Source organism: Passer montanus, unplaced genomic scaffold, assembly GCF_014805655.1.
Source record: "Passer montanus isolate IOZ18808 unplaced genomic scaffold, ASM1480565v1 scaffold201, whole genome shotgun sequence".
NCBI lineage: Eukaryota > Metazoa > Chordata > Aves > Passeriformes > Passeridae > Passer > Passer montanus.
In genome coordinates, this window is record NW_024366604.1 from 292,926 (window position 1) to 304,955 (window position 12,030).

At 51.8% G+C, this 12,030-nt stretch overlaps 1 protein-coding gene across 2 annotated transcripts in view; it reads left to right on the top strand.

Moving 5' to 3' along the window:
- The first annotated feature begins 260 nt into the window (after window positions 1-260).
- ZCCHC7 (zinc finger CCHC-type containing 7) overlaps window positions 261-12,030 on the top strand; it is an 86,537-nt gene continuing 74,767 nt past the window's right edge. The window contains exons 1-4 of one of the 2 annotated variants that reach the window (XM_039708439.1): window positions 261-464; window positions 711-750; window positions 2,925-3,034; window positions 4,839-5,534. In XM_039708439.1, the coding sequence (XP_039564373.1) occupies window positions 3,025-3,034; window positions 4,839-5,534 (706 nt within the window). In that variant the 5' untranslated portion in view covers window positions 261-464; window positions 711-750; window positions 2,925-3,024. The remainder of the gene's footprint in view (window positions 465-710; window positions 751-2,924; window positions 3,035-4,838; window positions 5,535-12,030) is intronic. The other variant, XM_039708440.1, reaches the window with a different exon arrangement.

The window sequence follows — 12,030 nt, forward strand, 5'->3', positions numbered from 1 at the left end:
CCAGTCCCAGTCCCAGTCTCTCCTCCATGCCAGGGCCTGGATGATCTTTCAGCTCCTTTCCCAGCCCGTCTCTTCTCGGCTCACGCTGTCCGCTCCGCACATGGAGGCTCGTTCATCTCACAGGACTGTGCTGGCGGGCAGGGCGCCAGGCTCTGGAAACCCCATCCCCGATTTACCGATTTTCGGGAAATCCTCCCCAAACCCCTGGGGGCGTGGCCGCGGCTGAGGGGCGCGGGGCGGGGCCTGAGGTGGGCGGGGCCTGCGGGGCGGGGCCGGAAGCACGTGGCCGGACGGCGGGGCCAGGCCAAGGCCACTTCCTGTTCGGCGGTCCCGGCGCGGAGCAGCGGCACCGGCACCGGGCCCGGGTCCCGCACGGAGCCCCGGCACCGGCAGCGCGCCAGCGGCCCGGCCAGCCCGGCACTCCGTCCGTCCCGGCACCGCCTGGGCTCCGGTACCGGCAGTCAGTGAGTATCGCCCGTGCCTACCGGCACCCCGGCCCGGCCGGGGCCCGCTCCCCCCGGCCGCGGCGTGTCCCGGCGCCCTCGGGCAGCAGCCCCGGTGCCCCGCGTGCGGCTCCGGTGCCGCCCCGGGCGCTGCCGGGCTGTCCCCTGTCCGCGTCCTGCCCCGGGAAAGCACGGCTCGGAATGAGTGGGAGGGAAGGATCTGCTGAGGGGCGCGGAGCCAACGCGGAATGTCGTGTTGTTTTCCAGGGCTCGCGCGTGGAAGAGGCGCTCCCCTGATCTCTCGAAGGTACAGCAGTCGCTAGAAAATGCTGACTCCCTCTCCGGAGCCTTGCTGCTCTCTTTGCACCTCGTTAGAGACAAGCCAGGGCAGCTGTGGCTCCCAGCAGCACACGGGCGATAGGCTTTGTGTCTCATCTTTGCGTTTGACTTTAGCCACAAGTCCCTGTGAGGTGGTGGAAAGGGGGCAGAGGCTGCTCCCAGCCCACCCCTGACGTGTTCCCTGTTCCTCTGCGAGGGATTCCCCACCCGGGCGGGTCTGCAGCCCCACCTGGGCAGCAGGGAGGGCTGTGCCTCTCACCTGCTCGGGAGCCACGTGGGGCACAGCCAGGCTAGAGCCACAGCAGGGGAGGAGAGGCAGTCTCCTGACACTGCCCTCTGTTAATGAACATGCCTTTGGGCAGGTTTTTATACATACATTTAGCGTTTTTGTACCTTCCCAGATGGGATTTCCATTGCAGTCAGGACCTTCGTGATGGTGATTTCCTCATCCAGGCAGTGCAGGGTGCAAAAGCAGCACAGCAGCTGCAGTGAAAGGTTTCATCCACCTGCTCTGGGATCTCATTGCCAGTTCCATGCTGCCTGTGCCCTTGCAGTGTCGCAGCCTCTGAAGCATCAGGCAGTCTGTGTGCCACAAATGGAACTCAGTGTAAAGCTGCCCTGGTGCCTGACCCTGAGTTTGGATGCACACTTTTCCTGAAGGAGCTTTCTTTCCCGTTTTTTCTTTCCCGTTTTTTCTTTCCCGTTTTGTCGTTGCAGTCTGTAACAGCCTGACAGCAGAGGTGTGTGTGGCCTTCCAAGGCAGTAGAGAGCATCTTTGCCTCTCTGTCCTCAGTGCAGCACTCATCCAAAAGGGTTAGATTTGTCTCTGGGGGTCAGGCAGAGGAGGAGATCAATAAGGAAAGGTTTGGAGCTGGCTGATGGTGTGTGAGGGGAGCAGTGCACTTGCTTGTGCAATGGAAGAAGTGATCTGTGTGCTTTGGTTTGTGCTCAGAAGTTTCTCAGAGCTCTCAGCACTTGAAGTTGAGCAGGAGCAGCTCTGGAGGCTGTTGGAAGCTGGGAAAGCAGGAGCAGCAGAAGGATTCAGCAGTGGGAAGCAGGGCTTGGCAGGAGAGTGAGGCAGGTGACCAGGAGTGGCATGGGAAGGAAGCCCAGAGTCCCTTCTGCAGGGGGGTGAGCCCTGAGCATCCCAAACCTGCCTTGGGACTGTGGCTGAGGTGTCTAATTAACTCATTATTTGTTTGTTAGCCTTGCTCTTCCTCCCTGCTTGGAGTTTCCAGTGGCACCTCCCCCTTGTCTGCCTGGTGCTGCTGCCACTCCTGCATCACCTGTGGGATGTCAGGTTTCTGGTGGCTCAGGTGAAAAATGCTGCAGGCACTTTTTGAAAATGATCCCTGCCGTTGCCAGCTGCAGCCATTTGCAGTTTTGTTAGTGGCTAGAAGGAGCTCAGGTGTCTGTGGTGTTTTAGTTTCAGCCTGGGTAGCCCTGTGCTTGAACTGGAAGGCTGTCCTTCCTTTGGGGCTACCTGAGAGGCAGGCAGGTGCCTCTGAGGAAGGCTGTGCTCTGGGTTCAGCTGGGAGTGCATCCCTCTTGACAGAGGGTTCTCCTGTTGCCAGGGTTTGAAGTTTGGGGTTTTTTATTAAAATAAGGTAATCCAGTTCCAAATTGGGATGTGTCAGTGAGCTGCTGCTCCCTGCAGCCCCTCAGATCAGGTAGTTCTGCAGGACCAGTGTTTTTAATGTGCTCTGCACACTCAGCTGTGAGGAGTGTCTTTCTGATAGCCCAGCTGGAAGCACCTGGAGGTGAGCACAGCTGAGGGAACAGGGACCCTGGGGGTCCCTTCCAGCCAAAACCCTGCTGTGGTGCTGTGGAAAGGAGTGTTTGCCCGTAGTCTGAACTTTTCACTGGCAAAAGGAAATCTGCAGCTGCAGTCAGGCCTTTCTCTGAGTTACCTGTGCCAGCTCAGTGAGAGGCTGCCTCAGTCTGACAGTCTGGAAAACAGCAAGGCTTTGCTGAGCTTCTCTTCCCTGTCCTCGAGGCTGTGTGTGTGCTTTGGTGTGGGATTCCTGGCGTGGCTGCTTCTCTCTCCTGGGGAGGAAGGGCACGGCTGTGAGTGTGGGCATGGTGGGCAGCAGTGCTCAGGCTGTGTTGTGCTGCTGATGTTGGGTGTTTCTTGTTTCCCAGCGGCCTGGTGTGCGTCCTGAGCAAGAGGAGGAGCCCTTCACATCCCAGCCACGAGTGGAGCTGAGAGGAGGAGGAGCTGTGGTTTGACCTTCTGAGGAGGATGGATCAAAGTGAGTGCTTGCTGCCTGCCTGCCCTGTGAAGTGTCCATGAGTCATCTTCCTGGGGGCTTGGGAGACACCAGTCTTGTTCAGCTGCAAGTTTTTAGCACTGCTCACTGCTTGCTGTGTGTGACTCTCCACTGGGGACAGAGGAGCACTTGGGTTCCGTTTGGGAGCTCACTAAAAACACCTTCAGGAGGCTTTGTTCCTTTCCTGCATTGCTGAAGGTCTCTTCTCACACCTCATAACCACGTGTTAATATTGTGAATGGGCTTGATTGGAGCTCTGTTCTCGCTGTGTGGGGAGGAACAGGCTCCAACCTGTTTGAAACAGGGACCCCGTGTGAAATTGACAAAATGTTGAAGTTTGGGGCCTTCATTTGGTCTGTTACATGTTTGTCTAACTACAGCTATTCTGGTGCCATTGTATTTTTCTTCCTTTCTACAGCATCTAAACCTTGGTGTAAAGTAGGTTGTGCTCTGGGTTAGGTGGGAGTGCAGTTCCTCTTGATAGAGGGATGGGTTCTCTTGTTGCCAGGGTTTGAATTTTGGGTTTTTTGTTATTAAAGTAAGGTAATCTAGTCCCAAAGAAGGATGTGTCAGTGAGCTGTTGTTCACTTCCCACCTTGTTCTTTCATATATTTAGCATATCAGGTGTTATGTTTGCTTAGGAACCTGGGTAAGAGCAGAGAGGAACCTTTGGGTTCTTCAAATACCATCATCACACAAGTTACATCTGTACAGAGCTCACAAATCTGAATTTCTGTATGTGTGTGCAGCTAAGTGGATTTAAAGAGTCCCATGCAACTCCTCCTCACCAGCCAAAAAGCTGAACTTCATCTGGCAGTTTTCATGTCTAGAAAAAGCTGGATGACTTCCATGGGAGCAGCTGTACTGCAGAAATACAGACAGACTTTTAGAGGGAGAGTCCCATGTCCTGCACTGCGTGCTTCATGTGGTCATGAACACAAAGGAGGGTCGTCTCCCAAGGAGGCAGGGTGACTTTAGAGCACCCCTGAATGCAGGGACCAGTCTGGCAGGGGAGCAGGCTGTGAGCTCTGGACACACTCACCCTGGGCTGGGGTCCCAGGCCAGCTGAGGTGGGAAGGAGCCTCAGGCAATTTCAGCCCTGGTTTAAAGCAGAGTGACCTGGAGCTGGGGGCTGTGCCTAGCTGAGGTTTGGAGCTCCTGAAGAAGGGGGGCTCCGCAGCCTTTCTGGGCAACAGAGTTACATTTTAAGTGGAATTCCCTGTATTTTGTTATTTTGTGTCCATTCCCTTTCCAGTTCTTGCTGGGCAGTGCTGTGGCGGTTCTGTCCTGTTTATTCCTGGTGCCCCAGGTGTTCGTGAGCCTGGATAAATCCTTCTGAGCTTCCCCTCCCTGTGCAGCAGCAGTCCCAGCCTGACCTAGGACACGTGCTCCAATCCCTTAATGGTTTTAGTGGCTCCTTGTTGCACTCACTGCAGTCTGCAGAGCTGAGGAGTGAACAGCCCCCAGGGTGTGGACTGTGAGCAGCCAGGTGCCCTCCCTGGGGTGGGAGGGGGGAGCTCAGCAATGCCCCTTTCAGAAGCCACAGCAGCTGAGCTGAAGTAGTAATGATGGTTGGTGCAAGTGCATCCTTCAGTAGCTTTTGCTGTTCCACACTGGAGCACAGGTGGCTGTTGAATCTGCTCAGTTTGATGGTCTGTGTGCAGGGCTCTGCTCCCCTGACTCACCTCAGACTCACCTGAGCAATTTCAAGAAGACCAAAGGTATCACTTGAAGGCTGATTTTGGATATATGACCAGTCTGATGTTACCATTTGATTGTTTTGTAGGCTCAGACTCTTCCAGAATATTTGCTGGGTATGATGATGCTGAGAATGCTGACATGTATGAAGATGAACTTTATCCCGAGGAGTCATCCAGTGAGCAGAGTGTTGACAGCGAGGTGGAGTTTCATCTCTATAGCCAGATCCACTACTCCCAGGATCTTGGAGAAATCAGTGCACTGGATGAAGAAGCTGATGCTGGAGAAGCCATGGCTCAAAGCTCAGGTCTAGCTGAGAAGGAGGATGAAGAGAAGAACCTCACTGAGCTCGCTGATGGTGATACGCAGCTCACAGATGAGCCCGAGGTCATCGTCCTGTCTGACACCCCAGATGAAGACAGCATCTACAAAAGCAAGGCAAAGAGGTCAAGATGCTCTTCAGCTCAAGGGAAAGCACGCATCCACCCGGTATCTTCCACACCAAACCACAGCAGAGGTGCTGGGTGTGGTGCCCTGTGTGCCCCTGGGTCTGGTGGGGGCACACCACAGCAGAGAGGCAGCAGTGGCAGGGCTGCCCCAGTCCTTCCTGCTGCACCTCAGGCCCCCCAGGACGTGCTGGTGATAGACAGCAGCTCGGAGGAGGAGAGCCTGATCTCTGGCAGCGATGACATCGAGAGCTGGATGCTCCTGGGAGCTGGTGCTGATGACACAGATGGAGACATCATGCTGAACCTCGAGGGCTGTGCCACTCCTGTCAGGAAAGGTTAGTGCTTTTTATTGCCTTGCTTGTTCTGGTGTGGGGACAGCAGTTTGTCTGCAATGACGCTGATGTCAGTACTTGAAAGATGAACAGAAAGCAAGCAAATTCATGGCAAAGCTGTGGTAAATGAAATGGTCATTATTTGTTCCATTTCAATACCTTCATTTCAGCAGCATGGCATGTGCAAGGAAAAACAGCATTTTTCCTGGTGGAAATTTAGAAGTAATATCAGAGTGATTTATGCTGTGAACTTTTCAAACTTGCCATGTATTTTGTGTTTCTGAGAGTGCATAAGAAGTTGCTGTGTGCCAGACCAGAGACCTTCCAGCTCAGGACAGGGATGAGCTGCAGCAGGAGGAGGCAAGGGGCAGAGGGGAGACCTGAGCATTTCCCCTGCCTGAATTCAGCAGGTGGCTGCCCCCTCAGCACTCCTGACAGTTTGGGCTGCTCATCTGAATTTGGCTTTTCTCACGTGGATTCTGCACTGAACTCAGAGAGCTTTCTCCCCAAGTACTGAAGTCTGGCATTTTGGTGTTTTGATAAACATTCTTCCCCATTCATTACAGCACAGAAGGTCCATCCAGGTGGTGGTCAGAGCCACAGAGTTTCAGCAGGTGTCTGTGATAACCACTGTGTGTGACATACACTGTGTCACCAGCAGCTGCAAACTCTGCTGGGTGATCTGCCACGATCCCTTCTTGCTCACAGGTCTGCAGGCTGACTTCAGTGGAGTTTTTTGTCAGGGTGTTTATAAACAGTTCACATGCTGCTCTTCACATGCTGCTGCACTGTTTGAGAGGGAGGAGCTGAGGAATAGGCTTCACCTTCTTTGGTGAAACACATATTTCAGGGCCATAAATGTTTGATAACCTTCTGCTGGAGTTGTGTGTGTTTTTACATAGCTTAGCACAGTTTGTGGCTGCACAGACTTCTACATAAAGCACTCTGTCAGTGTGTCAGAGGCCCTAATAAGCACACCATATTTGGAATTCGTGCTGGTTTTTCCTCCTTACAAATCTTTAAAAAGTTTCCAAGAATTGCATTGCAGGTGTGCCAGTGCTGACTGAGGAGGCTGTTAAAAATCAAATGGATGTTTGGTACCAGGGGGCAGTTTCTGCTAAGTTATGCCATGTTTTTGTGACAAACATTGTAGTGTTTCTGGTTCATAGTGAATGTTGGCAATAAGCAAGCCGCGTGCAGAGCAGCCAGCAGGGCTGGAATTGCCCTGCACTGTGTGAGTGCACTGGTCAGAACTAAAATTGTTTTGTAGAGTGTAGGAATATGAACAGTTTTTGAGCTGTTTTAGTGGGCAGTCAAAGGCAGTCATACGAGGTCATAAATACACCTGCTCTTCTCCTGCTCTGGTTTTGTTCTCAACAGTAGGCCAGAACCTTCTCCAAACCCCTCCAGATTCTGGTGGATGGAATTCAAGCAGTCTAGTGCACAAAAGCTGGGTTTAGCTGCTCCTTTTCTAACACAGACTGTGATCCCCATGCAAAGGCATAGGCTTGGAATAAATTGTGTTGTAGATATGTGTTCATAATGAAGAATCAAAATAGTTGTAGGGAAGAGAAGCCATAAATGTTCCCAGTATACAGTAACTGTAATTTGTTGACTGAGCTTCTGTCTCTCATCCTATAGACAATAATATGTAACTTGTCTAACAGGAGGTGTCCTTGCCCGTGGCAGGGGTTTGGAACAAGGTGATCTTTAAGGCCTCTTGGAATCAAAACCCTTCTGGGATTTTGCAGTTCTATAAATTACTCTGCTGAAACATGAACATAAAAATTTTCAGTTCAGAGAAATGTATTTTAAAAAAAAGTGTATTGGCAGATTACCATCTCAGAGATATTCTCTGCTCATTCATTTAAACTGCTTTGGGACATGCACAGTTCTGTTTTCAGGGTTTCTGGGGAATGATGGAGGTGCTTTGGTGACAACGCTGTACATAAATTACAATTTTGGGGCCTGTGGTATCAGTAGGGATGCTCATAGCAGTAAGAACTCAGGAATTCTTGCCTTTGCCTTCTCCCCTGGAGCTGCCTGTGACTGCACATTGCAGTGACCTCCTGTGACAGTGCTGTGGTGTTTAGTGTCCGGTTTGCTTCCCGTGGAAAAGGGAACTGAAACCTGAGCAGTGCTCTGAGGGTGAGAGCAGCAGATGTGCCATCTCTTGATGAGTCTGCCTTCACCTCTGAGCCCCTGGGCAGAGATGCTGAGCTTCCACTGGGTCAGACACAGCTCCTCGAGGGAAGGGATTGAGCACATCCCATCCTGTTGAGCACTCCCCTGCACCTCACTGGCCCAACCTGCTCCTGTCTAACAACATTATTGCTTCAATATTCCCTGTAAACCAATGATGCTGTCCTGGTGCCCCTAGTGCTCGGAGTCCTTGCCCTGTGCAGCTCTCCAGCCCCATTCCCAGCGCCTGCTGTGAAGGGAGGGATGCTCTTTGGCTGTGAGCTCTGGGTGCTGGGGGCAGATGGAGGTTCACCTGCTGCTCCTCACCTGCCATGCCACAGCTTTGAGCTGCTCCACGAGTGCCAGTGCTCCCTGCACACGTGGGGCCTTCCCTCCCCTCTGCCCTGCTTCCTTCCCGAGGCTGTCAGGTGCCTGTCAGCTTTAGGTTTTGCTTGTCTAATGCCACACTGAACACAGTTTCTGCCTGAGTTTCTGTGAAATTCCTGTTTTCCCTGCCAAAGCAGGGGCAGGTACCTGTGTGTTCCCACCTGTCCTGGTGGTTTTCCTGGCATGGCTGTCAGAAAACTGCCTGGTGATGCTGCTGCTTGCTGTGCTTACAGGGTCCTGCCTTCTTCACAGGGTGTTTCAAAAATGGGTAAATCAGCAATATAGGTCTGTGGTGTAATCTACACTCTTTTTTTTTTCAATTTAAAGTTTAGGAGTCCATAATAAAGGGTGCAAAAGGAACATTACAAACTGCCGTGCACTATTGCAGAGAATTCATTTTCAGTGTCAGAGTTTCCATGTCTTTAGAGGAGTGTTCTCCCCTCCCACCCTTCTCTCCGCCTTGCAGTAAGAGTTTATATGATAAGGACGTTAATCTCCTGTAGTTGGAAGTCTTTCATCCATTTCTTCATTAAAACCTTCCTTTTAACATATTTCTTCTTCCATGAATAGCTGCAATCCTAATCTCTTTTTTTTGGTGGGTTTTTTTTTTTTTTTGGAAAGACAGCTTTCAGAGCTGCAGCATTGATGTCCGGCCACTAAGGGGTACAAAAAGCAATTTATCTTCTCTCTGTTATATCCTCTGCCCGCCTGGCCCCTTTCTCAGAGGCTGGGTGTGAGTATGATTGCACTCTGGGCTTGGCAAGTTTGTGGTGTGTGGCTGCTTCTGATTCCAAAGAACACTTGTAAAATGAAGAGGAGAAAAAAGGAAGCGTGTTTGAACATTCAGTGAATGAAAACATAACAATGTGCCTAAAATGGAAAAGAAAATTGATTTGAAAGCATTTAATTTTTGCCTCTTCCTAAAAAAATAGTGTAGGGAGGAGTCTTCTATGTAGTGGCAGTAACTGCAGCTTATGGAGTCAGAATGGAAATAGCAGTTTCAATAAATTTGACTTAATTTTTATCTCTATCAAAAAGGAAATGCCCTTTGTGAACTGTCAGTGTTTGAAATGGCTTCCTCTAGACACTGACTTCAAATTTATCTTAACTGTGGGACACTGCAGGAACTATGAAAAAATCTGACCACATCTGTATTTCTTTTCTCTGTGTTCTGTTATTGAAATCCCTCAGTTTGTTTCTAAATGGTGAAAAGGTGTGAGCTTACAACAAAATACAATGAGTTGTGCTTTGCTTCTCTTCCCTGACAGCTGCTTTTGAGTGTGACCTTTGCATTGTACAGTAGGTTTTTGTTCTGGAGTCCTGTGATGTGTAGCAACAACTTATTTTTTCCTACAAAAACGGCCACCATAAATTTTTCACTTTTCTAGGCCAGATGAGTGCTCTGTAAAGAGTCCCATTTCCCTCTGCTCAGTGGATACCCACGCTGTGGAATCACTGGGTTCAATCTCAAACAAAGTTCCTTTCAGAAGTAAAAGGATTTCCCGCTGGAAATCCTCAACAATCAAAACCAATCAAAACAAAACAATCAAAATCAATCAAAACATTTTTGTTGTCAGCACCTAGGCATGTTACCGCTGGTGTGCAGAGGTGTGTGCTGCATTTCTTGCAAGCAGCAGGCGTGCCTGGTGTGATGCCGGCCCCAGCTGCAGTGTCACCAGGGCTTTGTGCTGCCCTGGGTGCCACGCGAGGTGGCTGTGCCCATGTCCCTGCCCCAGGGTGGCACTGCCTGGAGCAGGTGGGCTCCAGGAGCCCCTCGGGCCAGCTGGTGGGTGCACGCAGGAATGGTTCTGGCTCCAAAATCCGCGTTGGTAGCAGCGGGCTGTGCTGGCATGGCTGGGGGCACAGAGGGGCACAGAGCCGGGCGAGGCAGCAGTGTCCTGGCCAGGCTGGGGTGCTGCCAGCCCAGCACAGAGCTCTGCTCCCCCTGCCCCAGGCTGGCTGCTGCCCTTGGAGGGGGCACAGCTGGGTCACAGCACTGCCTGGCCCTGTGCTGCTGAGCCCCTCTGGGCGCTCCCACTGCTGCTCAGCCCCCTGCCCTGGGGGCTCTGCCCTGCTCTGGGGGCTTTCTGGAAGCCTGCCGCCATGGAAATGTGGTGGGAGTGGTTTGTGCATGAGTTCCTGCAGCAGAACGCACCCTGGAGCGGGAGGCAGCAGTGGGAATCCACCTACCCCCTGGAAGATACAACACATGCATATGGATATTTTGATTAAAGAAAAAATCTTAATCTTCTTCGCCGTGTCATGTGGATACACTCGAATCTCTTGATTATTTAAGGAAAAAAAATTAATAAAACTAATAAAGTTCCTTTGCAAATCCAAGGAGATCGAGGCTAAGCACATGATGCAACCTGAGCAGCCCCTTGTATCTGTTCAGATTCCGTCACTGCTGTGGACCTGGCTCTCATTTGAATTTCCTCTGGCTTGGGATTGCTGACTAGGTTTTCTGCAAGAGTGCCCATGCTTACATGGTCATATATTCTGTGTGACTTTTTTTTCACTTTTCCCACCTTTTTTTCCCCTCTGTTTTGGTGGTAGCTGTAGGGATTTCCACCTCTTCTGTTATCAGTTTGATCTTTCTTCCTTGTCGCTATTTCTTTGGGTTTTTCACAGGTGATAACGAGCTGTCACAGTGCAACTGAATTTTTGAACGCTGATGGGAAGCTGATTTAATCCTTCAGGAGGAGGGAGCTCTAGGTGTTTAAACAATTAGAAAGTGCAGTAGAGGCTATACTGGATACAAAGGACATAGGGAAAAAGTAAAGTTTGGGGTGAGTGTAGGTTCCAGGTGTAGGGGGACAGAGATCTGACCCTGCAAGACCACTGCAGGGATGCTGGCCGTGAGGCAGGGCAGTGTGGTCACTCCTTTACTTCAACTGGAGGAAATGCAGAGTGGCTCCCCAGCTGCTGCAGCACCTGTGCGTGCTCGAGTACACGCGTGTGTGGCATGGGCTGGCGAGGCCTGGTGCTGGCAGCGGTGCTCCTTATGTGCTGCTGGTGTGTCACTGGTGTTCCAGAGCTCGCTGTGCTGCTGTGGCTGTGTCCCCAAAGGCTCCAGCAGCCTTTGCCAGGGCTGCACTGTGACTGCAGGGGACACGCTGCTGAGCGTGGCTGCACACCCCAGCCCCTCTGCTCAGGCTCCCCAGCACTCCCTGCAGGATTTCCCACCAGCGTGGCAGTTTCTGTAGTCGTGGGATTTGGGTTTGAGCTGTTTCTTGTTACCTGGCAGTGTTGTGCAGTGGTAGGGTTTCCCACCTGCCAGGCTCAGCCTCTTCCTCTCCCTGGTGGTGTTTGACTGCTTTTCCTCTAAAGATTTTGCTAACATCTCTGATTTCACATCATATGTGGCATTCCCAGCTCTCCAGAATATGTCCTGTCAGACAATGGCATTAGCAGTGAGGAAAGAAGAAAATTTATGCTCTCTGTCCAGTCCTGGGCTTTTGTTGGTGGATGTGGACTGCCAAGGGTAACTCTCACTGCTGAGAGCCACTGCACAGAACCAGCTGCAGGGGTGTTTCTGTCACCAGCTCGGTGTGGTTTGGTGTACTCTGCCATCAGTTTGGTGTGAGTTCTGCGTGTGCCTTTGTTGCCTTGGCACAGCCTCAGGTGTGACCCTCAGGTGTGACCTGGTGATTGTTCCTTTGTTCACACTCAAGGAGTGGGGATGAGGGGAATGCCCTCAGAGGGCCTGAGCAGGCCCTTTGGAGACAGCAGGTTCCAGTGGCAGTCACAAAAGCACTCTTTGCCCGAAGTGGGCAGATTTCTCTGCCCTTTGCTGTCCTGCATTGTGCTGTGGCGTGCCTGTCCCTGCTCTGAGCCCCTGAGGCACCAGGAACAGCCAGGCATCCTCAGGACAAATCTTCCACCAACTCCTTTAAAACCCCAGCAGCCAGGCAGAGAGGGGGGAGCATGG